General features: G+C 45.5%; 1 protein-coding gene across 1 annotated transcript in view; it reads right to left on the reverse strand.

Annotated features, from left to right (window-relative positions):
• The window catches only part of clec19a (C-type lectin domain containing 19A), a 45,954-nt gene extending 19,107 nt beyond the window's left edge, over window positions 1–26,847 (reverse strand). Inside the window, exons 1-3 of the mRNA XM_072560187.1 lie at window positions 26,665–26,847; window positions 6,948–7,125; window positions 3,801–3,894 (exon numbers count right to left, since the gene is read on the reverse strand). Coding sequence (XP_072416288.1) covers window positions 3,801–3,894; window positions 6,948–7,125; window positions 26,665–26,755 — 363 coding nt within the window. The 5' untranslated portion in view covers window positions 26,756–26,847. The remainder of the gene's footprint in view (window positions 1–3,800; window positions 3,895–6,947; window positions 7,126–26,664) is intronic.
• Window positions 26,848–27,315: the final 468 nt, after the last annotated feature.

Below are 27,315 nucleotides of genomic sequence, written 5' to 3' on the forward strand. Positions count from 1 at the left end.
AGGCACATGGAAGATAGTACAATGAAGGGTGTGTGGGTTAGTTTGATTTTTAGAGTATGATAAAAGGTCAGCACAAAATCGTGGGCTGAAGGGTCTGTACTGAGCTGTGTTGTTCTATGTTCTATGTTCTAAGAGGTGGGGCCTGGTTGAGACTAACTGACTTTCCAACCTGGAAGACGAGAAATCAATTGTGAGCAATGTCTTATCTGAGGACCCCATTCATTGAAGACTGGGAACCATCTTCCCTCTCTAAGGTTGGAAAGGGGGAGTTGTGGGATGCAGCAGTCATGGAGTGGGATTTCTCCCATCCCACTAACCTTGACCACGTGCCAATATTTATGTTCTGATCTCTTCCCCACCCAGAAATCTTTTGGGCTCAATTTCTTTAGCCTCTCATTGCCTCTTGTTAACACCAAGTTCTGAAATCTCTCGAAAACCACAGCATTCAATATCATATTGTCACTGGGTTTCTGATTTAGAAGAGAATGAACTTTCATTCCTTTTCATCAGTTATATGGCAAAGAAACAATGCAATGGTTGGCCAATCAAAAAAGTCCCACAGAGTAACTTCATTTTGATTGAGTAGCTAATGTACATTCACACCACCGATGCTCAGCAGCAGCACTGTGTACTATCTACAAGATACAGTGCAGAAACTCACCGAAGATCCTCAGACAGTACCTTCCAAACCCACAACCACTACCATCTGGAAGGACAAGGGCAGCAGATACATGGGGACACCATCCCCTGTAGGTTCCCCTCCGAGCCACTCACCACCCTGACCTGGAAATATATCGCTGTTCCTTCAGTGTCGCTGGGTCAGAATCCTGGAATTCCCTTCCGAAGGGCATTGTGGGTCAACCTTAAGCACATGGGCTGCAACGGTTCAAGAAAGCAGCTCACCCCCACCTTCTCAAGGGGCAACTAGGGACAGGCAATAAATGCTGAACCCAGCCAGTGATGCCCACAGCCCACGAGTGAATACAAATTCTAATTGTCTGCTGGTGCTGGTTTGATGTGATGACAGAGCGATTCCTGTCTCTTCTTTCTGGCTTTTATCTGAATCCTATTATTTCATATGATTTCACATTTCTCTTCCCTCGTTCTGCAGTAGTTTCTGTTCTGATTGCTGTCAGATGTAACTTCTCACACTTGGCCAATCCAATGGATCACATTCTTCCCAGAGTCCCATGTTGAGATTCTCCTAGATCAGCAAAATAACTCAAACCAAGCAAACAATACAATCACCAGCTGTGATTGGCTGATTGAGCCATGACAATTAAATGACGAAAATTAGTTCATACAAAAACACCAGAACCTCTTACTTTGGACCGGATTTTAAAGTGCAATTGGGAATCCCAACACAGGATGGATTCCGTTTCCTGACCACACACTTCTACAGCATTGTCCTCCTGAGGGAGTTTTGAATTCAAATGCCCCATTTAATTGGGTTCAGGCAAGATCACCGGACAATTAGTGATAGAATCATACAGCACGGAAACAGACCCCTTGGTCCAACAGTCCATGTTCCCAAACTAAACTAGTCCCACCTCCCTGCGCTCGGTCCATATCCCTCCAAACATTTCTTATTCATATCCTTATCCAAATGTCTTTTAAACATTGTGACTGTACCCACACCCATCACTTCCTCTGGAACTTCAATCCACACATGAACCGCGCTCTGTATGACAAAGTTTTCACTCACGTCCTTTTTAAATCTTTCTCCCCTCACCTTAAAAATATGTCTCCTAGTTTCGAAAGCTCCCACCTTAGGGAAAAGACACCTGCCATTATACCTTAATGATTTTATAAGCTTCTATAAGGTACACTCCAGTTAAAACAGTCCCAGCCTATCCAGCCTCTCCCTATAACTCAAATCTTCCATACCCAGCAACATCCTGGTCAATCTCTTCTGAACCTACTCCACCTTAATAATATCCTTTTTATAACAGGCCGACCAGAACTGGACACAGTTCTCCAGAAGAGGCCTCACCAACATCCTGTACAACCTCAACATGATGTCCCAACCCCAACATAACGTCCCAATTCCTATGCCCTGGGAAGTGGAAGCCACCTGACAGGGATCAGTGGCAATGACAGATGACAGCCATTTTGGGGAGCGCCACTACCTTGTTGAGAAGAGTAGGCAGCTCCTTGGAGAAACAGTGAAGACAATGGCACTGGAAAGGACAGAGAGAAGATCCAGCACCCTAACTCGAGTTAGGTCCCAGAAAGAGAGAGAGTGAAACAGAACATGCTGGAGAAAGAATTAAACAAGAAATAATGTTTCAGATGTGTGATCTTTGATCAGAACTAGGAAAGTTGGAGGTGGAATAGGTTTTGAGCGAGGAGTAGATAGGTCAAGATCAAAAGGGAGGTCTGTGAGAGACAGGAGAGACTGAATGATGGTGGAGTTAGTTTTCCAGGACCAGAGAGATTAGGAATTGGGTAAAGAAACAAGGAATGTGTCTTGACCAGTGGAACAGCTGAGGGAAAGCATACATAAGAAAAAAGCAGGAACAGGCAATAAACAGGCGATTGAAAATAGAGGAGATATCATGGTCTCTAATTGTTGAACTCAATGTTGACTTTGGAAGGCAGTAATCTTCTGCTCACTGTGTTGACTGTCAGCCTCTCGGGCAGACTGGAGCAGACTGAGGACCGAGAGGTCACTGTGAGTAAAAGGCCGAGGATTAAATGGATAGGCCACTACCTGCAGCTCGTGAGCTAAACCTGAGAATTTCCCTCAGCACAGACACTGCTAACCTGCTGTGTATTTCCAGCATTTTCAGTTTTTTTTCAGCTTTCCAGCATGTGCAACATTTTACCTTTCTATGAAAAAAAATTTAAATCCCAGCAGCTTTGCATTCACTTGTTTTAACATCATTCCCAGGACATGGGCATCACTGGCTGGACCCAGCATTTATTGCCTGTCCCTAGTTGCCCCTTGAGAAGGTGGGGGTGAGCTGCCTTCTTGAACCACTGCAGTCCATGTGCTGTGGGTTGACCCACAATTTCCTTAAGGAGGGAATTCCAGGATTCTGACCCAGTGACAGAGAAGGAACGGTGATATATTTTCAAGTCAGGACAGTGAGTGGTTTGGATGTGAACTTGCAGGAGGTGGTGCTCTAGACTGTTTTTGGGATCGCCAAGGTGAAGTTTAAATGTTTAGTTCTGCACTAGCCAGGCTCCTTAATGAGTTAAAAGTGGATACTGGAGATGTTGGAGATCAGAGTCAAGATTAGTGTGGTGCTGGAAAAGCACAGCAGGTCAGGCAGCATCCGAGGGAGCAGGAGAATCAACGTTTCAGGCAAAAGCCTGATGAAGGGCTTCCTGATGAAGGGCTTTTGCCCAAAACATCGATTTTCCTGCTCCTGGGATGCTGCCTGACCTGTTATGCTTTTCCAGCACCACTCTAATCTTGACCCAGGCTCCTTAATGAGTTTCTTCAGGAGCTTAAAGAGTTATAGGTGAACACAAACTGATTCTCATCGCCCCTCACCATCTGTCCCTGCTTGCTTTTCCAACATTACTCTCTGTTTTGCAGGAATTGAGATTATGAGGCAATTTCCAGCACCTTGACTTTCTGACTTCCACACCTGAACTTCCCACAGTCCCTTTGGGAATCCAGCCCCTTGTATTTCAATCCATTGTCGGTATTTGGTCAAAATAAGAACACAGAGAGAGAGTAACATAAATGAGTAGCATTAATTGCCTTGATATTTAGACACCGCGCCAGTTTTCTAACAATTCATTAAAAGAATTTTAATTGTCTCTAAGTACTTAAGAAGTGGACTTACCATTCTCCGATCATGGAGACCTATCCAAATATCAGTTGGTATTCCAGGTACGCGACTGTTAACTAAGTCATAAACAAAGACATTCTCTTCCCAGCTGGGAAAGAATAAGAAACAGAATTTTACAAAATAATGTTGCTGTACAGCATGAAACCATGTGAAATAGTACTCCACCTTCAAAAACAACTCAAAGTTATTCTGCAAATCAAAGGGTTTTACCTGAAGCTTTAATAATCGCTAGAAAATCATATTTGGAGCCAGGGTTTCCACTTTGGGGACATGGAGAGGAACGTGCTGTACATTGGGTTGAGATTGCACTGGCTCCAGACTATACTGGATTTCATTTACAGAACCACAAGGCTAACATTTTGATCAAGGGATTTTTCACGAGTCTGAGCAGGATCCTGGCGTCGTTAATAAACCCGACAACAAAAGGAAGCATTTTTCACGTTTAGTTAGGGTGTCCAATCTGTTATATTGAAGAAATTTCTTTAAAAATGAATCATTTTATTTTAAAATTTAAATTTAAAAATTTCTTTTAAAAACTTATGTAACTAATCAGAATCAGTCGGCTTACACCAGTCAGCTTGGTAAGTTAACGTTTTGATGCTATTAACAAATACTTTGACATGTTTCAGGGTCCTGGGTGAGGATGAACATATTCCGAGGGGATTTCCTGGGCTGTGTGATTTTTAGACAGCTTTCTTTTTGATTTGGGATCACAGTCAGTTTTGGAAGTGGTATGTGATTAAGGCAGGCTGCTTGCTTGGTAACAACAAGTACAACACTGGAAATAGGAGACAACCATTCAGCCCTTCAATCCTACCCCGCCATTTGTAATGATCATGGCTGATCTGAATAGCCAACTCAATAGCCTGTTCTGATGTTCCTCCATATCCTTTGATCCCTTTAGCCCCATGCTACATCCAGCTACATCTTGATATCACATAATGGTTTGGGCCTCGACTGTTTTATGTGCGAGTGAATTCCATTGGCTCACCACTCTCTGGGTCAAGACATTCCTCCTCATGTCAGCCCTAAAAGGTTTACCCCTTATCTTTAAAAATGATCCCTGGTTCTGGACTCCCCCACCTTCCTGTATTTACTCTGTCTAGTACTGTTAGAATTTTATAGGTTTCTCTGATATCTCCCCTCATCTGTCTAAACTCCAGCAAATATAGTCATAACTGAGAGAAAGTGAGGACTGCAGATGCTGGAGATCAGAGCTGAAAAATGTGTTGCTGGAAAAGCACAGCAGGTCAGGCAGCATCCAAGGAGCAGGAGAATCAACGTTTTGGGCATAAGCCCTTCTTCAGGAAGAAGGGCTTATGCCTGAAACGTTGATTCTCCTGCTCCTTGGATGCTGCCTGACCTGCTGCGCTTTTCCAGCAACACATTTTTCAGTATAGTCCTAACTGACTCAATCTCTCCTCATACATCAGTGCTCCTGTGGAGTCATGCAGTCATAGAGCACAGAAACAGACCCTTTGGTCTAACCTGGGAATCAGTCTGCGAAATCGTGGCTGCACTCCCTCGATAGCATCCTTCCTCAGATAAGGAGACCAAAGCTGTACCCAGTACTCCAGGTGTGACCTCACTAAGGCGCGGTCTCGCCTGGGATTGTGTGGGGGAGTGCACCTTCTCCATAAAGACTGTCTGACATCATCAGATTATGTGGAGCTCCAACACCAGGTTAGAGTCCAACAGGTTTATTTGGAAGCACTAGGTTTTGGAGCGCTGCTCCTTCATCAGGTGGTTGTGGAGTATAAGATCATAAGACACAGAAGTAATAGCAAACATTTACAATGTGATGTAACTGAATTATATATTGAAAAAGACCTGGATTGTTTGTTAAGTCTCTCATCTTTTAGAATGATCTTATCCACTTCTGTTGCCACCTTCAGGGAAGTATAGATCTGTATACTTAAATCTTTAAGGGTGGCACAGTGGCTTAGTGGTTAGGATGGCTGCCTCAGTGCCAGGGACCTTGGCCCGATTCCATGCTCAGGTCACTCTCTGTGTGGTGTTTACACATTCTCCCTGTATCTGCATGGATTTCCTCTGGGTGCTCCTGTTTCCTCCCACAGTCACAAGATTAGGTGGATTGGCCATTCTAAATTGCTTCAGTATCTAGGGGTGTGTAGGGTGGGGGGATTAGCCATAGGAATGGCCGGGTTATGGGGATGGAGTGGGTCTGAGTGAGATGCTCTTCGGAGGGTTGGTGTGGATTCAAAGGACTGAGTGACCTGCCTCTACACTGTAGGGATTCTATGATCCTTCTGTATAATTGATGTTTCTAAGGGTTTTTCCATTTACTGTACACTGTAGAGTGTTACCATTGAAACACAGTAGACACCTGCATTGTCAGAGGAGTCGAGAGGTGGCACGGTGGCACAGTGGTTAGCACTGCTGCCTCACAGCGCCAGAGACCCGGGTTCAATTCCCACCTCAGGCGACTGACTGTGTGGAGTTTGCACATGCTCCCCGTGTCTGCGTGGGTTTCCTCAGGGCGCTCTGGTTTCCTCCCACAGTCCAAAGATGTGCAGGTCAGGTGAATTGGCCATGCTAAATTGCCCGTAGTGTTAGGTAAGGGGTAGATGTAGGGGTATGGGTGGGTTGCGCTTCGGCGGGGCGGGGCGGTGTGGACTTGTTGGGCCGAAGGGCCTGTTTCCACACTGTAAGTAATCTAAAAAAAAGGTGGTTGGTGCAGGACTGAGTTGGTAAACTTTATAATACAGTGCATCTTCTGACGACTTGTTCTATCCCCCAGAACAATAATCACAGACTGACCCATTACGAAGGGGAGAGTATTTACTTTGACCCCACATCCTCCTGGGTGTCACTCGGAATCCTGGAATTCCCTCCCTGAGGACATTGTGGGTCTACCCACAGCACATGGACTGCAGCGGTTCAAGAAGGCAGCTCACCCCCACCTTCTCAAGGGGGGGCAACTAGGGACGGGCAATACATACTGACCCAGCCAGCGATGCCCACATTTCCTGAAGTAATTTTTAAAAAGCAGGGATCAATTTGGTTGTATAAAGATTTCCAAACATCTGTGAACATTATATTTTTATATTCAACCTCATATACATTTTAGTTGAAACATTGATCACTGGTTAACTGTGAAAACAGCCGTATTACCGTTACCTGTGGATTGAGGCTAATTTAGCTGATCTGAATCCGTTTGAAAATTCAGCGCAGTAAAGGTCAGCTTCAGCCCAACTCTTGGTCTCGGGAAAGAAGCGGAAACAATATCCATTGAATTCAGTCCAGAAGAGTGGGCAGGAATAAGCAGGGATCCCTCCAGTGAGACGCAGAGGCAGCTCTGTAATAACGAAATTCATCATTAACAAATTAGTCCAAGCAAACTAACTTCATTTATGACTGTTGTGTTTGACTAGGCATTTGTCCTTTCTGTAAGAAAAACAGCACAAGGAATTACGAAGAAGTTACTGAAATAGTATGACTGGTGAGAATCATTATAAATCCATTAATTATTTACAGTAAAAGGGTGGATTTTCAGTTTGGAATGGTCACCGTGAACACTCTAAGTAAAGCTTTAAGGGTGATGCTCATTCTAGTAGGTGACCCTCTGCCTGAACAATGGACAATGGCTGTCTGTTGTTTTCTTAAGATTTCCATAGGTCACCTTGAAATAACAGACACAAAACCATTTGAAACTAATGATTTAACAGCAATAACCTGGCATTTCACTGAGAACTTGGAAAGATGAAGGACTGGATTCAATATTGGAAACAAGTACTGTCAATATTTTTAACTATAATTCCAACAGGTCCTTTCTAAAGTAGAGCTGACACAGTCAAAAATTGCTGCAGATGGAAATTAAGTGGCTCACTGGAGAGAGAGAGAGAGAGAGAGAGAGAGAGAGAGAAAGAGATAGACCGATAGAATGTAACGTAAAATGTCAAAGAAACTTCAAACAGGCTGGACTTTGTGATTACAAATATTATGGGGGACTGACTGCTCAAGAGAAAGGGTGAAAGTGAGGATTGCAGATGTTGGAGATTAGAGTCAAAAGTGTGTTGCTGGAAAAGCATAGCAGGTCAGGCAGCATCTGAGGAGCAGGGGAATTGACGTTTCAGGCAAAAGCCCTTCATCTCATGCTCAAGAGAAAGCCAGCCACCAGTGGATTATTCCCAAACGGCAGGCATCAGTTCTGTTTTCTCTACATAAGAATGGGGTTAAAAACACTTTCAACTTTACTGGAGGGAACCAATGGGACTGAACATTCCATCTGCATTACCCTGGGTTCAAGTGGCTGAATGCTCTGGTGATCACAGTCATAGAACAATCCCATAGTTAGAGATGTGCTCCCAGTTTGGAAGGTGCTGCCTGAGGATCTTTGGTGAATTGCTGCCATGCATCTTGTCGATGCTGCTACTGAGCGTCGGTGGTGTGGGGAGGGGATGTTTGTGGATGTGGTGTCAATCAAGCGGCTGCTTTATCCTGGATGGTGTTGAGCTTCTTGAGTGTTGTTGGAGCTGCCCCCATCCAGGCAAGTGGGGAATGTTCCATCACACTGCTGACTTGTGCCTTGTAGATGGTGGACAGGCTTTGGGGGGGTGGGTCAGGAAGCATAACAAGTTAGAGAACGTTGCCTGGGATCTGGTAACACCAGCTTTTCGTCCAGTTGTTTAAGGTGATGGGAGAGCCCAGTTGCCGCAGTGTGGGAGGCCGGAGTTTGGTAACTGTCTGGTAGGCAGTTTAACAGCCAGCACTAGGTCCTGCATGGGATCCAAAGGACAGAGGTCCTGCCGGCCAATGAGCTGCCAGCCAATGAGAGGCTGGTAGTTCTCTATTACTGTAGCTGCTATCATTGCTCCAGGGACTTCACTGGGGATTGTGATTGGAGTCTGAACTCAGCCAAGTGAAGGGATTGGGATCTGAGTGAGAGGTTTGTCTGAGGCTGGGTGGGGGGACAAGAAGGGGTAGTTTGCAGTGTCCCAGCCTCTCCCCAGTGCTGTGTCCTTTGGCCATAGCAGTAAGGGTAGGCCATTCATCCCTCCCACCCTGGCATCGTTACATTAACACCTCAATGAAATAGGAATAACCTTAGATCTCCGAGACCCTGAGGAACATCGCAGCCCCTCACTGCTCAAACTCATCTCACCCAATGAGGAACTCACTGACCAAGTAAATTCTCATTTAGTAATGGTCCTTGGAAAAGCAGCAACACACACCCAGGGACATCATTGCAGCATCTGCCTTCAACCTGACACATCGAGTTATGGAGTCATACAGCACGGAAACAGACCCTTCAGTCCAACTCATCTGTGCTGACCAGATATTCCATTATGACCTAGTCCCATTTACCAGCACCCAGCCCATATCCCTCCAAACCCTTCCTATTCATATACCCATCCAGATACCTTTTAAATGTTGTAATTGTACCAGCCTCCACCACTGCCTCTGGCAGCTCATTCCATACACGTACCACGCTCTGTGTGAGGAAGTCGCTTCTTCCAACAAAGGGTCAGACTGGACACACACTCTCACACACACACTCTCACACACACTCTCACATACACACAGACACACACATACACTCAATCTCTCTCTCACACACACACTCTCACACACTCTCTCTCTTACTCACACACACATTCTCTCACACAAACACTCTCTCTCACACGCTCACACTCTCTCTCACACACAAGCTCACACTCTCTCTCTCACACACTCACTCTCTCTCACACATACACACTCGCACACACACACACTCACACACTCTCACTCACACACTCTCTCTCACACATACTCTCTCTCTCACACACTCACACACACACACACACACACAGACACTCGTACATACACACACATACACTTAAACGCACTCAGACACACATACACTTTCTCTTATACAAACACACGTTCTCTCACACAGACACACACACACACGCGCACACATACTCTCACTCACACACAAACACACAGACATGCACTTATACTCACATGCACTTACTCAGCCACATGCACACACTGTCATAGTCACACACACACACTCACAGTCACACACGCAAACACAAAAACACATATACACCCACAGACCCACACACAGACACACACTGATGAGCAGCAGTCACTCTGGGATATAAGATTGCATTAAAATCTGAAGAATGTGGCGAGAGGGATTTCAACTCGCTGACTTTCCAGGGTAGCCCGGGGCAGTGGGTGTTCCAGAATGTTCTTTGCAACTGGAATGATATTTGCTACTGTCAGGTAGACATGGGATTGGGGAAGTGAGATTAGAACAAAGACTAGTACAGCACAGGAGCAGGCCCTTCAGCCCACCAAACCTGCACTGACACATGACGCTGTTCTAACTTAAAAGTCTTTCACCTCTATGCAGTCCATATCCCCCTATTCCCTGCCTTTCCATGTCTCTGTCAGGATGCCTCCTGTAGCAGCACATTCCTGGCCCCCTAGTCATTGATATTTCTCCCCCTGGAAGAAAGACTCGGACTCTCCATTTGATCCATTCCTCTAATCATTTTGTAAACTTCTATCGGGTTGTCCTTCAACCTTCAACATTTAAGTGAAAACAAACTGGATTTGTCCAATTTCTCCTCGTAGCTAATACCCTCCAAACCAGGCAACATCCTGGTGAACTGTTTCTGTACTCTCTGAGAAACCTCCACTTCCTTCTGACCGTGTGACAACCAGAACAGGACACAGTATTCCAAATGTGGCCAATGGGGCTACAACATCACTTGTCAGTTTTTATACTCAGTTCCCCACAGCATGCCAAGTGCTTTCTCAACCTCCTTATCCACTTGGTGTTGCCACTTTTGACAGACTCTAGAGTATCATGTATCTCCTTTAGACTCACCATCCACCATGTCCTTCTCCTCTGTACATACCAACACAAAGTATTCATTAAGGACCTCACCCACTTCCTCCAGCTCCACACATACATTCTCTTCTTTGTCCTGGAGTGGGCCTACCCTTTCCCCAGTTACCCTCTTCCTGCTTATATGTATCAAATCCTTGGGATTTTCCTTATTCCTGTTCGTCAGACATTCCATGGCCAGTTTATCCTTCCTAATGCCCTCTTTGAGTTCTTTCCTGTTTTCTTTGTATCCTTCTTGGCTCTGTCTGTCTTCATTTCCCTGAAACCTTGGGGTGGCATGGTGGCTCAGTGGTTAGCACTGCTGCCTCACAGCGCCAGGGATCGGGTTTGATTCCAGCCTTGGACAACTGTCTGTGCAGGTTAGGGTGGATTGACCGTGTTAAATTACCCATAGTGTCCAGGAATGTGAGGCTAGCCATGGCGAATGCAGAGTTACAGGGATATGGTTTGGATTAGAAGCTCTGTAGAAGGTTGGTATGTACTCAATGGGCCAAATGGCCTGCTTCCACACTGTTAAGGATTTTATGAAATGCTTCTTTTCTCTTTTTGACTAAGCTGCCAACTTCTCTTTTGTTACCCAAGGTTCCTGAATCTTACCATCCTTATCCTTCCCTTTCCCATGCTGGTCCTGAACTTACTGACCTGCTGCTCTGGTTCCCATCCTCCTGCCACACTACTTTAAACTCACCTGAGTGGCACTATCAAACCTCTCTGCCAGGATCTTGGCGCCCCTCCAGTTTAGGTGCAACCCATGCTTTTTGTACAGGTCCCACATTCCCTGGAAAACATCCCAATGATCCACACATCTGAAGCCCTCTCCCCTACACCAGGTCTTTCGCCATGTATTTAACTGTATTATCTTCCTATTCCTAGCCTCACTGACACATAGCACATGGAGTAATCTGAGATTACAACCCTAGAGGTCCTGCTTTTAGCCTACTCCCTTACTCCCTGAACACCCTGTGCAGGAGCTCATCCCTCTTCCTGCCAATGCCGTTTGCATCAATGTGTACGGATCCATCTGGCTGCTCACATTTCCTTTTTGAGACTGATCCATGCCCATTTAGAGACATCAGTCACCCTGGCATCAGGAGGCACATGCCATCCTGGAGTCTTGCTCATACCAACAGAAACGCCTGTCTTTGCTCCTGAATGTCGAGTCCCCTTTATTATTGCTCTCCTGCACTTTGACCTTCTGTGCTGTATACAGAGCCAGCTGTGGTGTCATTGCTCTGGGTGCTGCTCTGACTATCCCCATGGCCGTTGCCCGGGACTCCCCCCCCCACCCCTCCACAACAGTATCCAAATGGATGTACCTGTTACAGAAGGGGTCAGCTACAGGGGACCCATGCCCTACCCTACCCTGCCCTGTCTGACCCCTGCCCTGCCCTATCTGACCCCTGCCCTGCCCTGTCTGACCCCTGCCCTGCCCTATCTGACCCCTGCCCTGCCCTGTCTGACCCCTGCCCTGCCCTGTCTGACCCCTGCCCTGCCCTGTCTGCTGGTCACCTGTCTATCTGTCTGAACCCACACTGTGACCATGTCTCTGAAACTCTCCACTATGATCTGACCTGTCCCCTGCAGGACCCTCGTGTACCCAACTCCTGTACCAACCTGATCCACGTGGTCTGACAGGAGCTGCAATTGGACACACTTCCTGCAGATGTAGCCGACAGGGACGTTGGAACTGTCTGGGATTCCCACCTTCTGTTGCAGAAGCATGCGACTCTGCTCACTGCTATTTTTACCCTCTCTCATTTTCATTAAAGCATTCACCTTATTCCCCGTTGTATCTGTTTGGGTGATGTCCTCCCTGTCCCAGTTCTTCAGGTGCTTCCCTTTCTTTCTGAGCTGGCATTGCCCTCATTCAGGCCTTGTCTGTATCTACTCCATCTCCCACACACTCTGTCCTCTCCCCTCCCTCTCCCATACCCCGGCCTCATTTCAAACACGTGACCTGAGTGCACTTTTATAAGTGACTTTCTCACTAAATTACAAAATGTTTTACAAACATTTTAATACATTTTTTTGTTCATCCCAAGTCAGAGACGGTGGCGGGGTATTAGGCTCATCTACTGTGTCCACTTTCTTTTTTTTAGGTGTTTAGTTTTTTCCCCACTTCCTTACTGTCTGCAGAGAGCTCAGTCTCTCCAGGGAATGGCATTGATAGCATCACACCACCATCAGATCCGAGTGTGGCAGCGGCTGGGGGCCCAGAGCAGGGACATTGACGGTCGGAGATCGAGGTGAATGAGGGAAGAGAGAGAGTCCAACACAGTGGTGAGGGAAAGCAGGAGGCCTGAGCTCTCCCAGAGAGTGGGCCAACGTGGGGGGTGTGGGGGGGGGGGGGGGGGGGGGTGTGGGGGGAGGTGGGGTGGGGGGGGTGATCGAGCCCTTGGAGGGAGTGCCAGCCCAGCTTGGCTAAGTGCTTAAACAATACAAAATCCAACCTTTTCCCAGCTACCATCACTTCTGAGGAAAGGTCACTGGACCCGAGACAATAACTCTGTTTCTCTCTCCACAGGTGCTGCCAGATCTGCTGAGTTTCTTCAGCAATTTCTGTTTTTGTTTCTGATCTCCAGCATCCACAGTTTCTGACTTCGAACATCTGCAGTTTTTTCACTTAAGAAAGACTGTTTAACTTTCTTTCTTTATTTTTCTACTTTGTGCCTAAGATTTTGACCCTAGGTACCTTTGTACTCAGGATGGCACCAGGATTGGTGACTTTGTTCACTTTCTCTGTAGTCCTGTACTTCTGGAGTTGATATATGTGACAATGAAGTCTAATTGAAATCTAAATTCTAATTGATTTACTACTGCACCAGCGTCAGGTACCAGTGACTGCTCTCTGTCACCTCCAGCCTGACATCCCTTCCCCTCACCTTCAACAATCCAAAGGGACCTTTCCATCTGCGATATCTTGTGGACTCATCAATTATCCCGGGAGCCCTCCAACTCCCACAACACCTTCTTGGGACAGGAGAGGTGATTTGACACCTGTCCTTCCCACAGACCAAGCCTCACACACACTCCTGACTCAGACAGTGATCTAGACACACACCTTTTGATTGTGAATACTCCAGACCTTGCTCACAAGGAGCTGTCCTCTGTGCACACCCCCGGGAGGGTGGGGGTGGATTCAGACTGAAGACAGACTGTATGCTGTTTTACAGATAACTTGCACTCAGTCTGTAACCATAACGTCCAGTCTGACTGGGGCACAGCGAGAGTGTCTACACTACGATCTGCTGGTCCAGGCGTATTGCAGGACAGACCGCACACACTGACACCTCTCAGTGACTGATCGGCACATTCCCACCTTCTCTCCATGCCTTTAAAATCTAAAAATAGAACATTAATATACTCAGTGACCAAGGCTCCACACCCTTCAGTGATACTGAGTTTCACAGGTTCACAACTCTCTGAGTGAAGAAATGTTTCTTCACCTCAGTCTGAAATGGTCTACCCCATATTTTGAGATTGTGTCCCCTGATTTTAGGCTCCCCAACCAGGGGAAAACATTCTCCCTGTATCTAGCCCTGTTAGAATTATGTATGTTTCAATCAGATCTCCTCACATCTTTCTACACTCAAGTGAATACAGGTCCAGTCAAAACCAATCTCTCCTCACAGGACATCCCTAGTATCAGCCGAGTGAACCTGCACTGCACTCTCTCTATGCCTAGTGTATCCTCTATTAGGTAGAGGAACCAAAACTGCGTGCAGTACTCCGGGTGTAGTCTCACCAAAGTCCTGTATAATTGCAGTAAAACACCCCTATTCCTGAATTCAAACCCTCTTGAAATGAAGGCGAGTAAACCATATGCCTTCCTGATTACTTGCTGCAGCTGCCTGACTACTTACATTATCGAAAATTGTGGCGCTGGAAAAAATACAGCAAGTCAGGCAGCATCTGGGAACCAGGAGAGTCATCCTGATGAAGGGCTTATGCCCGAAACGTCGATTCTCCTGCTCCTCGGATGCTGCCTGACCTACTGCGCTTTTCCCGCACCACACTCTCGACTCTCATCTCCAGCATCTGCAGTCCTCGCTTTCTGCTGACTACTTTCATTGACTGGTGTACAAGGATAGCCAGATCCCTTTGCATATCCGCACTTCCCAATAGATCACCATTTCAGTCACATTCTACCTTCCTGTTTCTCACATGGAAGTGTATAAGTTCACGTTTAGCCACATGGCACTGTATCTGCTGTGGGATTGCTCCCTCACTCACTGTTCTAAATCCTCCTCAAACCTCTACCACAAATGGATCTTACTGAGCCGAGGTAAACATTGTATATCCGAGTAAACCACGATATAACCTCAGCCACTGAGGGTCAATCAGCATCCATTCTATTTGAAAGCCTTTGATTTTATTTTTGGTTTAATCCAGGAAGGTGACAGACAAGTCATAGATATCTTTCAGACAGTGAGGTTTGTTCAAGGGAAAACTGTGGAAGCTTTCACCAGAGTTACGGGATTCAAAAAGCTGACACAGTCTTTCCTTGATCAAAGAAACAAGACCATGTCTGTGGGAGAATGTGAGGCCTGCAGATGCTGCAGATCAGAGTGGAGAGTGTGTTGCTGGAAAAGCGCAGCAGGTCAGGCAGCATCTGAGGAGCAGGAGAATCGACCTTTCAGGCATAATCCCTTCACCAGGAGTGTGTATGTGGGGTTCAAAAGAAACGTTTCTTGAATTGAAATGGAGGCTGGTCGTAGCTGCTGCTAATGTGGGGGATACATTGATTTGCATCACACTTTGATTGAACAAGAACTGACTTTATCAATCCTTAGGAGAGCGAAAAAATGTCAGGGATAAACGTCAGGCCACATTAGATTTTATTATTACACTCCTTGCTAATAGAATCACAGAATGTTATAGTACAGAAGGAGGCCGTTCGACCCATCGTGTCTGTACTGGCTTCTGAAAGAGCTACCCAGCTAGTCCCACTCTCCATCCCTATCTCCACATCCTCCAAATTCACCCCTTTCAAATATATCTCCAGCTCTCTTCTGAAACCTCCGAAGGAATCTGCCTCCCCCACTCTCCCAGGCAGCACATTCCAAAATCCAAACGACTCTCTGAGTAACCTCATCTCACTCCTAGCCCACTTGCTGACAATCTTGAAATTGTGACCCCTAGTTACTGACATACCAACTATTGGAAACAGAATACCCTTCTGTACTCTGTCAAAATTGTTCTTCATTTTGATCACCTCAGTAAGGTCACCTCTCATCTTTCCTTGGATCTAAATGGTGACAGGGAGGAAGATACCAGAAGAAGGTGTGATGGAACTTCCAATGAGCTTATTGCCCAGACTCCTATTGGACTGATCGGTGGATCAAAACCCAACAAAGCAGGTGTGGCTGATCCGGATCAAATGTGAAATGAGAAAGTTAAAAATATACATTTAAATAGTTTTCATGAAAACCATTCCCAGAGACTGGAAGGTGCCAGCTAGTACTTTGCAATACCATCAGTGGGGTCACTTTGCCCTAGGGTAGTAAGATACTACCTCTGTTTCTGGAAAAAGGTCATCACAAGTTCATTTCATGCAATGATGCAACTTTTGCTCGGTTTTCATTTCCAAAGCACTGTCTCTTTTCCAATTGCCACATCACTGTGCGATGGTCAGGAACACTGCAGCTGGCCCCAGGGGACAGTCTTTCAGACACACTCAGCTGTTGGAGGGAAGGTGGGCACCAGCTAAATGTTACATGTCCACAAATGGAGATATACCTTCTGTAGACTGTTACCATATTTGTTCATGTATTTAATCATGGAATGTAAGGAGGTATTCAGTTTGTATTGATAAGGGGCGTCCCACTGTCATTATCTCAGCTGAAAGATAGTTCTCTATCTGAGCAGCACTTCCCCATCACTGCATCAAAATATCTGTCTGGATTTGAAATGGCAAATTGTGGATTTGGGGTGAAACTCCTGTCTCTCTGAGGGAGGTGGGATGGTTGTTGCTAAGCCAAGACAAACAGGAATAACTGAAACTGGAATACCAATAGTGATTACAACTAGTTTATTGTGCAATTTTGTTTACTGTGAATTGTAAATGAGTGTTATATAATTCATTTTACGGCCTGTGATATTTTCTATGCAATTCTGTTGTCGCTAAAATATCAGAAAACATTCTAATCTTGATGTTTCTTTGATGCTGTTAGAATTGATATTTTTCCATTCAGCATTTGTTCAAACTTATTTTTTACAAATTGCAAACTCATTTTAAAAATAAATGTGGTTTGGATTTTTGAGAAATGAATTTGTCTCCATAACTGATGTTTGTTTCTCCTGGTGTCTCTGATCTCTGCTGCATGTGTGTGTGCCCATCAGACAAGCTCAGGCTAATGCAGTCAGTAACTGAAAGGAAAAGGGAAAGAGGGAATTCTTTGTGACTCCAGCTTTTTCCTAGTACAAAAAAAAGATGAATAACAAGATGCCACTGGCTGCCAGCATTGTCTGTTTGAGGAACAATCCCTCCAGTTACACTCACAGGGATTACATGCTCGTCCCATGTGTGATTCCAATATGTTTTCCACTTTAGTCATTATGAAGTTGTTGCTGAATAGTTTTCGTTAGCCCTGTATCCAGACGCAGATAAATCTTGAGCAGAAATAGGCCCAACCATCTCTTCATCAATGACCTTCCCTCCATCATAAGGTCAGAAGTGGGGATGTTCGCCGATGATTACATAATGTTCAGCAACATTCGCAATTCCTCAGATACTGAAGGAGTCCATGTTCAAATGCAGCAAGATCTGGATAATGATCAGATGGCTTGGGCTGACAAGTGGCAATTAACACTTACACCACACAAATGCCAGGCCATGACCATCCCCAATAAAAGAGAATCTAACCACCGCCCCTTGACATTCAAAGATATTACCGTGACTGAATCCTCCACTGTCAATATCCTGGAGACTGACAAGAGCAAACTAGAGGCTAGGGATCCTGCAGCAAGTAACTCAGCTCCTGACTCCCTAAAGCTTGTCCATCACCTCCAAGGCATAAATCAGGAGTGTGACGGAATATTCCCCACTTGGACAAAGCAGCCTGTTTGATTGGCATCACATCCACTCCCTCCACCACCGATGCTCAGTAGCAGCATTATCTACCATTTACAACATGTACTGCAGCGACGCACTAAACTACCTTCGAAAGCACCCTCCAAACCCACGACCACCTCCATCTTGAAGGACTAGGTCAGCAGGATACATGGGAACACCATCTCCTGCAAGTTCTCATCGAAGTACCTCACCATCCTGACTGGGAAATATATCATCGTTCCTTCAGTGTTGCTCGGTCAGAATCCTGGAATTCCCTCCCCAGTGGCATTGTGGGTCAACCTCCAGCACATGGATGGCAGGTAACTGTTCAGAGTTTGCACATTCTCTCTGTGCCTGCATGGGTTTCCTCCGGGTGCTCTAGTTCCCTCTCACAGTCCAAAGTTAGGTGGCTTCGCCATGCCAAAAGCAGGTCATAGGAATAGGGTAGGGTAGGGGTAGAGTAGGATAGGGGCTGGCTCTGAGGGACGCTCTTCGGAGGGTCGGTGTAGACTTGCTGGGCCGAAGGGCCTGCTTCCACACTGTAGGGATTCTATGATGTGATGCAGCGGTTCAAGCAGGCAGTTCACCACCACCTTCTCAAGGGGCAACTAGGGATGGGGTAATAAATACTGACCCAGCCAGCTATGTGGAGAAAGTGCTAGAGATCAGGGCCAAAATGTGTGGCGTTGGAAAAGCACAGGCAGTCAGGCAGCATCCGAGGAGCAGGAGAGTCGATGATTCGAGAATAAGCCTAATCCAAGTGTTCTCCCTGTCCACCTTCCTTCCCAAGTATCTGCTCCACCCTCCTCTCCCACCTACCACCATCACCCCCACTTCCATCTACCTCTCACATTCCCAGCTACCTTCGGTAAACTCCTCATTCCTGATGAAGGGCTTATGCTCGAAACGTCGACTCTCCTGCTCCTCGGATGCTGTCTGACCTGCTGTGCTTTTCCAGTGTCAAACCTTTTGACAGTCAGCAATGCCCACATCTCATTAATGAATATAACTAAATGGCCCAATCAGAACAGTCTTTAGAGAGAGCAAATTTAAATTCCCTCTGCATGAAAATTGCTTCATGATTTCTCCCTGGAAATGTCTGATCTCTAATTTAAAGTTGATGTAGCCCTTGTTCTGGATTTCCTCATCACAAACACTGCAATCTGACCACCTCTCTGGATTTTAAGTGTGAGCAGCAGCCAAGGTAGGACGAACTCGGAAGACTGCAGATAAGATAAGGCAGTTTTTATTAAAATTACTTACCGGTAGCAGACAGCGGTGTTTTTCTCTTTTACAGAAGGAGCGGGAGCAGTGGAGGAAGTGACCAGAGGGTCAGCCGGGAAGGAGAGCAGAGACCATATATATCAGCAAGGTGGCTAAACCCGAGACTCTACTACTGTAGTGTCTCCCACCCGCCCTCCTCCTCTAACCTAGTTAATAAGTAGGAAGAGCGGGAGTGACGACCAGGGCACTGCCGGTAATATATCTGGGCAGTGGCTGAACCCGAGACACTACACGCGTTGTGTCTCCCTCCCACCCCCTTCCCCCATCTCCTCTAACCAAAAATAGGACTCTGGTTTGTTAAGGTAAGGATTTTCTATTTCTTTATCAGTGAATGGTTAAAAATTTACTTTTAATGGTTTATCTATTAATTGGTTTTTAGAAAAAGACTATAGCAGAAAGTATTTTAACTCAAACCTATACAAAATAATAAAGTAATTAACTAAGGAGAGATGGCTGGGCAGGTGATGTGCTGTAGCTGTATGATGTGGGAACTGGCTGATCCCATTGTGAAAGGCAGTGACCACATCTGCAGCAAGTGTTGGTTGCTGGAAGAACTCCGGATCAGAGTTGATGATCTGGAATCTGAGCTTCAAACACTGCGGCACATCCGGGAGGGGGAGAGTTACCTGGATGCTTTGTTTCAGGAGGCAGTCACACCTGGGAGATTAAGTAATTCACATTCAGTTAATGATCAGGGACATCAGAGTGTGATGGTAAGTGAGGCAGGTAGGGGGAACCTGAGTTCAGGAGTGCAGGAGCCTCAGCCCTTGACCTTGACCAACAGGTACGAGATTCTTGCTCCCTGTTCGGATGAGGAAAAGGGCTCTGGACAGGATGAGCCAACTGACCAAGGCACCATGGTGCAGAAGGCCATTCAAGAGGGGGGAGTTAATAGACAAGCAGTGGTTATAGGGGATTCTATAATTAGGGGGACAGATAGTATCCTTTGCGAGCTGGATCGGGAGTCTCGCATGGTGTGTTGCCTGCCCGGTGCCAGGGTGCGAGACATCTCCGACCGGCTTGAAAGGATATTGGAGCGGGAGGGGGAGGATCCAATTGTTGTGGTCCACGTTGGTACTAACAACATAGACAAGACTAGGGTGGAGGACCTGTTTGGGGATTACGAGGCACTGGGCAGGAAATTGAAGCACAGGTCCTCAAGGGTCATAATCTCAGGAGTACTGCCCGAGCCACGTGCCAATTGGCACAGGGATAAGAAAATTAGGGAAGTAAACACGTGGCTAAGGGATTGGTGTGGGAAAGAGGGATTCCACTTCATGGGGCATTGGCATCAGTTTTGGAACAGGGGGGATCTGTACCGTTGGGACGGTCTCCACCTGAACCGATCAGGTACCAATGTTCCAGTGAAGAGGATAAATAGGGTGGTCAGTAGGACTTTAAACTTCTGAGTTGGGGGGAAGGGAAAGTGAAAACGACAGGGAGTATGGAGTTAAATGGAAAGATAAGCAGCAGGATAGCATGTATGCAGGTGAATTTAACCTTGAGGCAGATTAGGAATGCAACAAAAAGGAAGGATAACTTAGGACATCTTATGACTTCCAATATCTCTAATGATAAGAAAGTTAGCATTAAGGCGCTTTACCTGAATGCTCGTAGCATTCGTAACAAAGCAGATAAACTAATGGCACAGATCATTGTGAATGATTATGATGTGGTAGGCATCACAGAGACTTGGTTACAGGGGGGTCAGGACTGGCAGTTAAACCTCCAAGGGTTTTCAACTTATCGAGAAGACAGAGAGGTGGGCAGAGGGGGTGGGGTTGCCTTGTTAGTTAAGAACAAAATTAAATCTATGGCACTGAATGACATAGCGTCGGATGATGTGGAGTCTGTGTGAGTGGAATTGAGGAAACACAGAGGCAAAAAAACCATAATGGGAGTTATGCACAGACCTCCTAACTGTGGTCAGGACCAGGGGCGCAACATGTACCGGGAAATAGAGAAGGCATGTCAGAAAGGCAAGGTCACTGTGATTATGGGAGACTTCAATATGCAGGTGGACTGGGTAAATAATGTTGCCAGTGGATCCAAAGAAAGGGAATTCATGGAATGCTTACAGGATAGCTTTTTGGAACAGTTTGTCATGGAGCCCACAAAGGAGCAGGCTATTCTGGACCTAGACTTTATAAAAGATCTTAAAGTAAGGGAACACTTAGGAAGCAGCGATCATAATATGGTAGAGTTCAGACTGCAGTTTGAAAGAGAGAAGGCAAAATCAAATGTAATGGTGTTACAGTTAAATAAAGGTAATTATGAGGGCATGAGAGAGGAACTGACGGAAATAGACTGGAAGCAGAGCCGAGTGGGGAAGACAGTAGAGCAAAAATGGCAGGAGTTTGTGGGTGTAATTGAGGTCACAATACAGAGGTTCATCCCAAAGGAAAGTAAGAATATCCAGGGAGGTGGGGTGGGAGCTGACGAAGGAAGTCAGGAAATGTATCACAGAAAAAGAGAGATCCTATAAAGTAGCCAAGAGCACTGGGAAATCAGAAGATTGGGAAGGCTACAAAAACAGAGGATAACAAAGAGAGAAATAAGGAAGGAGAGGATCAAATATGAAGGTAGGCTAGCCAGTAATATTAGAAATGATAGTAAAAGTTTCTTTCAATACATAAGAAACAAACGACAGGCAAAAGTAGACATTGGGCCACTTCAAACTGATGCTGGAAGCCTAGTGATGGGAGATAAGGAAATAGCAGGAGAACTTAATAAGTACTTTGCGTCAGTTTTCACAGTGGAAGACAGGAGTAATATCCCAACAATTAAAGGGAGTCAGGGGGCTGAGTTGAGTATGGTTGCCATTACAAAAGAGATAGTGCTAGAAAAGCTAAAAAGTCTTAAAATTGATAAATCTCCTGGCCCCGATGGGCTACATCCTAGAGTTTGAGGGAGGTGGCTGAGGAAATAGCGGAGGCATTGGTTGAGATCTTTCAAAAGCCACTGGAGTCAGGGAAAGTCCCGGATGATTGGAAGATCACTGTTGTAACCCCCTTGTTCAAGAAAGGATCAAGACAAAAGATGGAAAATTATAGGCCAATTAGCCTAACCTCGGTTGTTGGTAAAATTCTAGAATCCATCATTAAGGATGAGGTTTTTAAATTCTTGAAAGAGCAGGGTCGGATTAGAACAAGTCAACATGGATTTAGTAAGAGGAGGTCATGCCTGACAAACCTGTTCGAATTCTTTGAAGAGGTGACAAGAAGGTTAGACCAGGGAAACCCAGTGGATGTGGTCTATCTAGACTTCCAAAAGGCCTTAGATAAGGTGCCACACGGGAGGCTGCTGAGTAAGGTGAGGGCCCATGGTGTTCGAGGTGAGCTACTGGTATGGATTGGGGATGGGCGATCTGACAGAAGGCAGAGAGTTGGGATAAGAGGTTCTTTTTCGGAATGGCAGCCAGTGATAAGTGGTGTCCCACAGGGTTCAGTGTTGGGGCCGCAGTTGTTCACGTTATATATTAATGATCTGGATGAAGGGACTGGGGGCATTCTAGTGAAGTTTGCAGATGGTACGCAGTTAGGTGGACAGGCAGGTAGTACTGAGGAAGTGGGGAGGCTGCAGAAGGATCTAGACAGTTTGGGAGAGTGGTCCAGGAAATGGCTGATGGAATTCAATGTGAGCAAATGCGAGGTCTTGCACTTTGGAAAAAAGAATACAAGCATGGACTACTTTCTAAATGGTGAGAAAATTCGTAAAGCCAAAGTACAAAGGGATCTGGGAGTGCTAGTCGAGGATTCTCTAAAGGTCACCATGCAGGTTGGGTCTGTGATTAAGAAAGCGAATGCAATGTTGTCATTTATCTCAAGAGGGTTGGAATATAGAAGCAGCGATGTGCTACTGAGACTTTATAAAGCTCTGGTTAGGCCCCATTTGGAGTACTGTGTCCAGTTTTGATCCCCACACCTCAGGGAGGACATACTGGCACTGGAGCATGTCCAGTGGAGATTCACACGGATGATCCCTGGAATGGTAGGTCTAACATATGAGGAACGGCTGAGGATCCTGGGATTGTATTCATTGGAGTTTAGAAGATTAAGGGGAGATCTAATAGAAACTTACAAGATAATACATGACTTGGAAAGGGTGGACACTAGGAAATTGTTTCCGTTAGGTGAGGAGACTAGGACCCGTGGACACAGCCTTAGAATTAGAGGGGGTCAATTCAGAACAAAAATGCAGAGACATTTCTTCAGCCAGAGAGTGGTGGGCCTGTGGAATTCATTGCCGCAGAGTGCAGTGGAAGCCGGGACGCTAAATGTCTTCAAGGCAGAGATTGATAGATTCTTGATGTCACAAGGAATTAAGGGCTACGGGGAGAATGCGGGTAAGTGGAGGTGAAATGCCCATCAGCCATGATTAAATGGCGGAGTGGACTCGATTGGCCGAATGGCCTTACTTCCACTCCTATGTCTTATGGTCTTATGGTCTTATGGCTCTCAAACTTCATGCAAAAGATATCTGTGGTACCTGTCTGCATTAGTTAACCTGTTAAAGCCTAATTGTGAAAATTCTACACTATTCCCCGATAGCAGGCAATATTACTTCCCCAGCCACTGCAATATATCCAACATAAACGGGTTGACAACCCAGTGGTACAGCCATTGGACTAATCCCGAAATCCAGACCATGTTCTGCAGCATTAGGGCTGATAACATTTCAATAATGATCTGGAATTAAAAGTCTAATGGTGATGATGAAACCATTGCTGATTGTTGTCAAAACCCATCTGGTTGACTAACTTGGATGAAGGTTTCGGGGAGATGTCAGATGTCGGTTCTTTACACAGAGCGCGGTGGGAGTAGAGTCTGATGCATTCGGGACATTTAAGTGACTGCTGGAGAAGCACATGGATGATAGTACAATGTAAGGTGTGTCGGTGAGTTTGATCTTAGAGTAGGATACAAGTCAACCCAACATTGAGGGCCGAAGGGCCTGCACTGTGCTGTACTGCTCTATGTTCTATAGCCTAGAGGTTGATGGATCCAATCTCTCACCTGCTATTTACATCCATGTAGTGCAATGGTAGTAGTAATGCCTTTGTGCCAGGGGGTCTGGGTCCAGGTCCTATCTGCTCTGGTAGTGTGTCAGAGCACAGTTTACCACATGGGACTGTGATTAAGTCCCTGTCCACCTGAAACTGCCCTTTCATATTGCACTTGGCATTCCAAAGCCTTTTCAATTACTTCCTGTAGCTGAGCCGTAACATTGTGGAATCTGGGGTCATGCCACATAAATCTCTTTGACCCTCCACAGTTCCAAATCCTGTACTGTTTAGAAAATTTTACAAGTTGGCCATCTTGAATCCAAAGTTTTGACACTCTCACATTGAATGCCAGCTGCCATGGTTACTTTTTCCAACACACCTGACCTGTACCATCTATAAACGTACAGTGCTTCCTGATTCAATGTTTTGAGACCATAAGACCAAGAGAAATGGTAACAGGAGAAAGGTGCTCAGCCCCTCGACCCTAATCCACTATTCAATCAGATCGTGGCTGATCTGAAACGCCTCACATCCACTTTCCTGCCCTTTCCCCTTGATTCCCCGTCTGATGAAGAATTGATCTCAGCCTTCAATATCCACAAGGACTCTGCCCCCACAGCTCTCTCTGTGGTAAGGTGGTCCAAAGACTCCCAACCCTCTGAGGGAAGACATTCCTCCCTACCTCAGTCTAAAATTGATGCCCCTTTATTTTGAGACACAAGCTTTTGGAGCGCTGCTCCTTCCAAAAGCTAGTGCTTCCAATTAAACCTTTTGGACTATAACCTGGTGTTGTGTGATTTTTAACTTTGTACACCCCAGTCCAACACCGGCGTCTCCGAATCATGGCCTTTATTTTGAGATTGTGCCCTCTGCCCCTTGACTGTCCCATCGGGGGAACCATCCTCTCAGTATTGACCCTGTCAAGCCCCTTTAAGAATCCAATTTATTTCAATGAGATCATCTCTCCTTTGTCTAAACTCCAGTGAGTAGATTCCCAACCTGCTTAATCTTTGCTCATGAAACAATCCCCCATTCCAGGACCATCTTTCCTTAAACTAGGACCCAAACCAGCTCACAGTACTCCAGAAGTGGTGTCCCCAGCCCCTTGTAATTGGATTTTGTGACTTTATTTCTTTATTTTAGGTTTTTTTGTAAATCTGCTGATAAACTGAAGACATGTCTCACATTCCACTGATCAGAAAATTCCTTCACTGTGTCTCTTACTTCTCAAATAATTAGCAACTCTGTGGCAAAAGGTTATCTAAAACTCAGAGCACTTTCAATTCCGCTCATAATTGCTGATGTAGAAGTTTGTCAAGTGTGTTCGAAAAGCCAGCACTCAGTCACCCCCCGGTGACACATGTGAAATATCCACCAATGCCAGTTATCTCTCATCGATCAGATAACACTGAACCCCACTCTGTACTCAGTCATTGTGTCGCTCTGAATACATTCCGATCATTTCCCACTACCTTGATTTCATTGTGCCTCTCTCCCTTCTTAAATAACACAATGACATTTACGATCCTTTGGTCCAGTCCCTCAATCGGGAAAACCTGGGGAATTTCAGCGAACACACACCTGGATACTGGAAAGTTTGGGGAGAAACTCTCAAAATATTTGTCCATCGTAAATCCGATTATTTTCCCCATTTTAAACATATTGAATCCACTAAGTTCTTGCCTTGACTTCCACTGTGGACGTAAGGGTTATGTAGTGGTTTTATATTGTTAAAAATCACACAACACCAGGTTATAGTCCGACAGGTTTAATTGGAAGCACTAGCTTTCAGAGCACTGCTCCTTCATCAGGTGATAACCGAAAGCTAGTGCTTTCAATTAAACTTGTTGGACTATAATTTGGTGTTGTGTGATTTTTAACTTTGTCCACCCCAGTCCAACCCCGGCATCTCTAAATCATGGTTTTATATTATACGTTAGTTCTATTAAATCTTTCCTAACATACTCAGTCCAGGTCACTGTGATCAATTCCCATCTGTTGAACTTTTAAATCTCCACAGACAGCAGAAATTAAACAGGAACCATTTTCACTAACAACAAGTAACCTTGCTGTGCCCAGATCTTGTAACCCACTTCTTGCTATGGATACATTAATAAAGTGATCTAGCGATATTTGTAAACATGTTACACTCAGTCCAATGATGAAGAGAGACTTTTTTACAGTTTATTTTTTGGGGAAAGGATTAAAATAGTCCTGTCACTGGACAGAAGCTCCCAGTGTCCCGAGTGTAGCCCCTTTCCCAAGCTTTAACCACAAAGTGACAATCCCAAAATTCGCCTGAAATGTTGTTCATTAATCGGGAGCTGAATTCCAGAGAAAACAACTTCACTCAGTTATTGACACTTTAATATCTCACAAAACGCTCTGCCAGACGGCTGTCCAGTTTAAATCTTTAGGTTTTTTTGAATATGTTTTTAGGAAGTACAAATTATGCACATCGCATATTAAAGATTTTTTACTGAAAATAAAGTGTGAAAATTGATCCTTATAATCTATCTGAAAGGTTTGTTTGTAACGGTGCAGTCTGCCAGCTCTCCTGTACTGCTATGTGCTCACCAACATGACTGAGCTACTCTCTCATTGTTAAAGGCTCTCAATATATTTACAGAAAGTGTTTTCCTTCACTTACCTTGGCTGATTTGAATTTGTGTCGGGGGAACAGCTGCTGCAGAAATCAGCAGAAGAGGCAGGGTCAGAGCCACTGGAGTGCTGCTGAACATTGTCACTGCACTTGGACTAGCTCCCACACCCAGCTCCGAGCCACAGGACTCTCTCCTGCATCTCTCTCCTCTGCACTCTCAGTGCTGCCGTCGCTCCCCATGCCCCAGCCAAGCCCTCCCTTTATGGTAATAAGACATGGCTCAAGAGGCTGTTTTTGTATTCTGAAAAAGGTCTGTTAAACTCCGCACAGAGAGAGGGAAAATAATATTAAGGATTTGGGTAAAGGGAATGCACACGTTTATAATGTTGGCGCTCCACCTGGAAACAAACACAGTATTTTGGGAATGGTGAGTGCATTTTAGAGTCTATAGGGGAGTAATTTGGTGGAAAATTCTCTCCTGGTGCTAACACAGTGGGTCAAATGATGTTCTGTGCTGTTCAATTAATGGGAACAGGCTGGTCACAAATGTCATGTTGACAAGAATTGAGACCTAGCTTAGGGGTGTTAGCTTAAAGTCCCAGCACCACATCACACTCAGTCACAGGACACCAGGTTATAGACAGGTTTAGTTAAAATTCACCTGACAAAGGAGCAGCACTCCGAAAGCCCTGAGGGGGG

Source organism: Chiloscyllium punctatum, chromosome 40 (assembly GCF_047496795.1).
Source record: "Chiloscyllium punctatum isolate Juve2018m chromosome 40, sChiPun1.3, whole genome shotgun sequence".
NCBI lineage: Eukaryota > Metazoa > Chordata > Chondrichthyes > Orectolobiformes > Hemiscylliidae > Chiloscyllium > Chiloscyllium punctatum.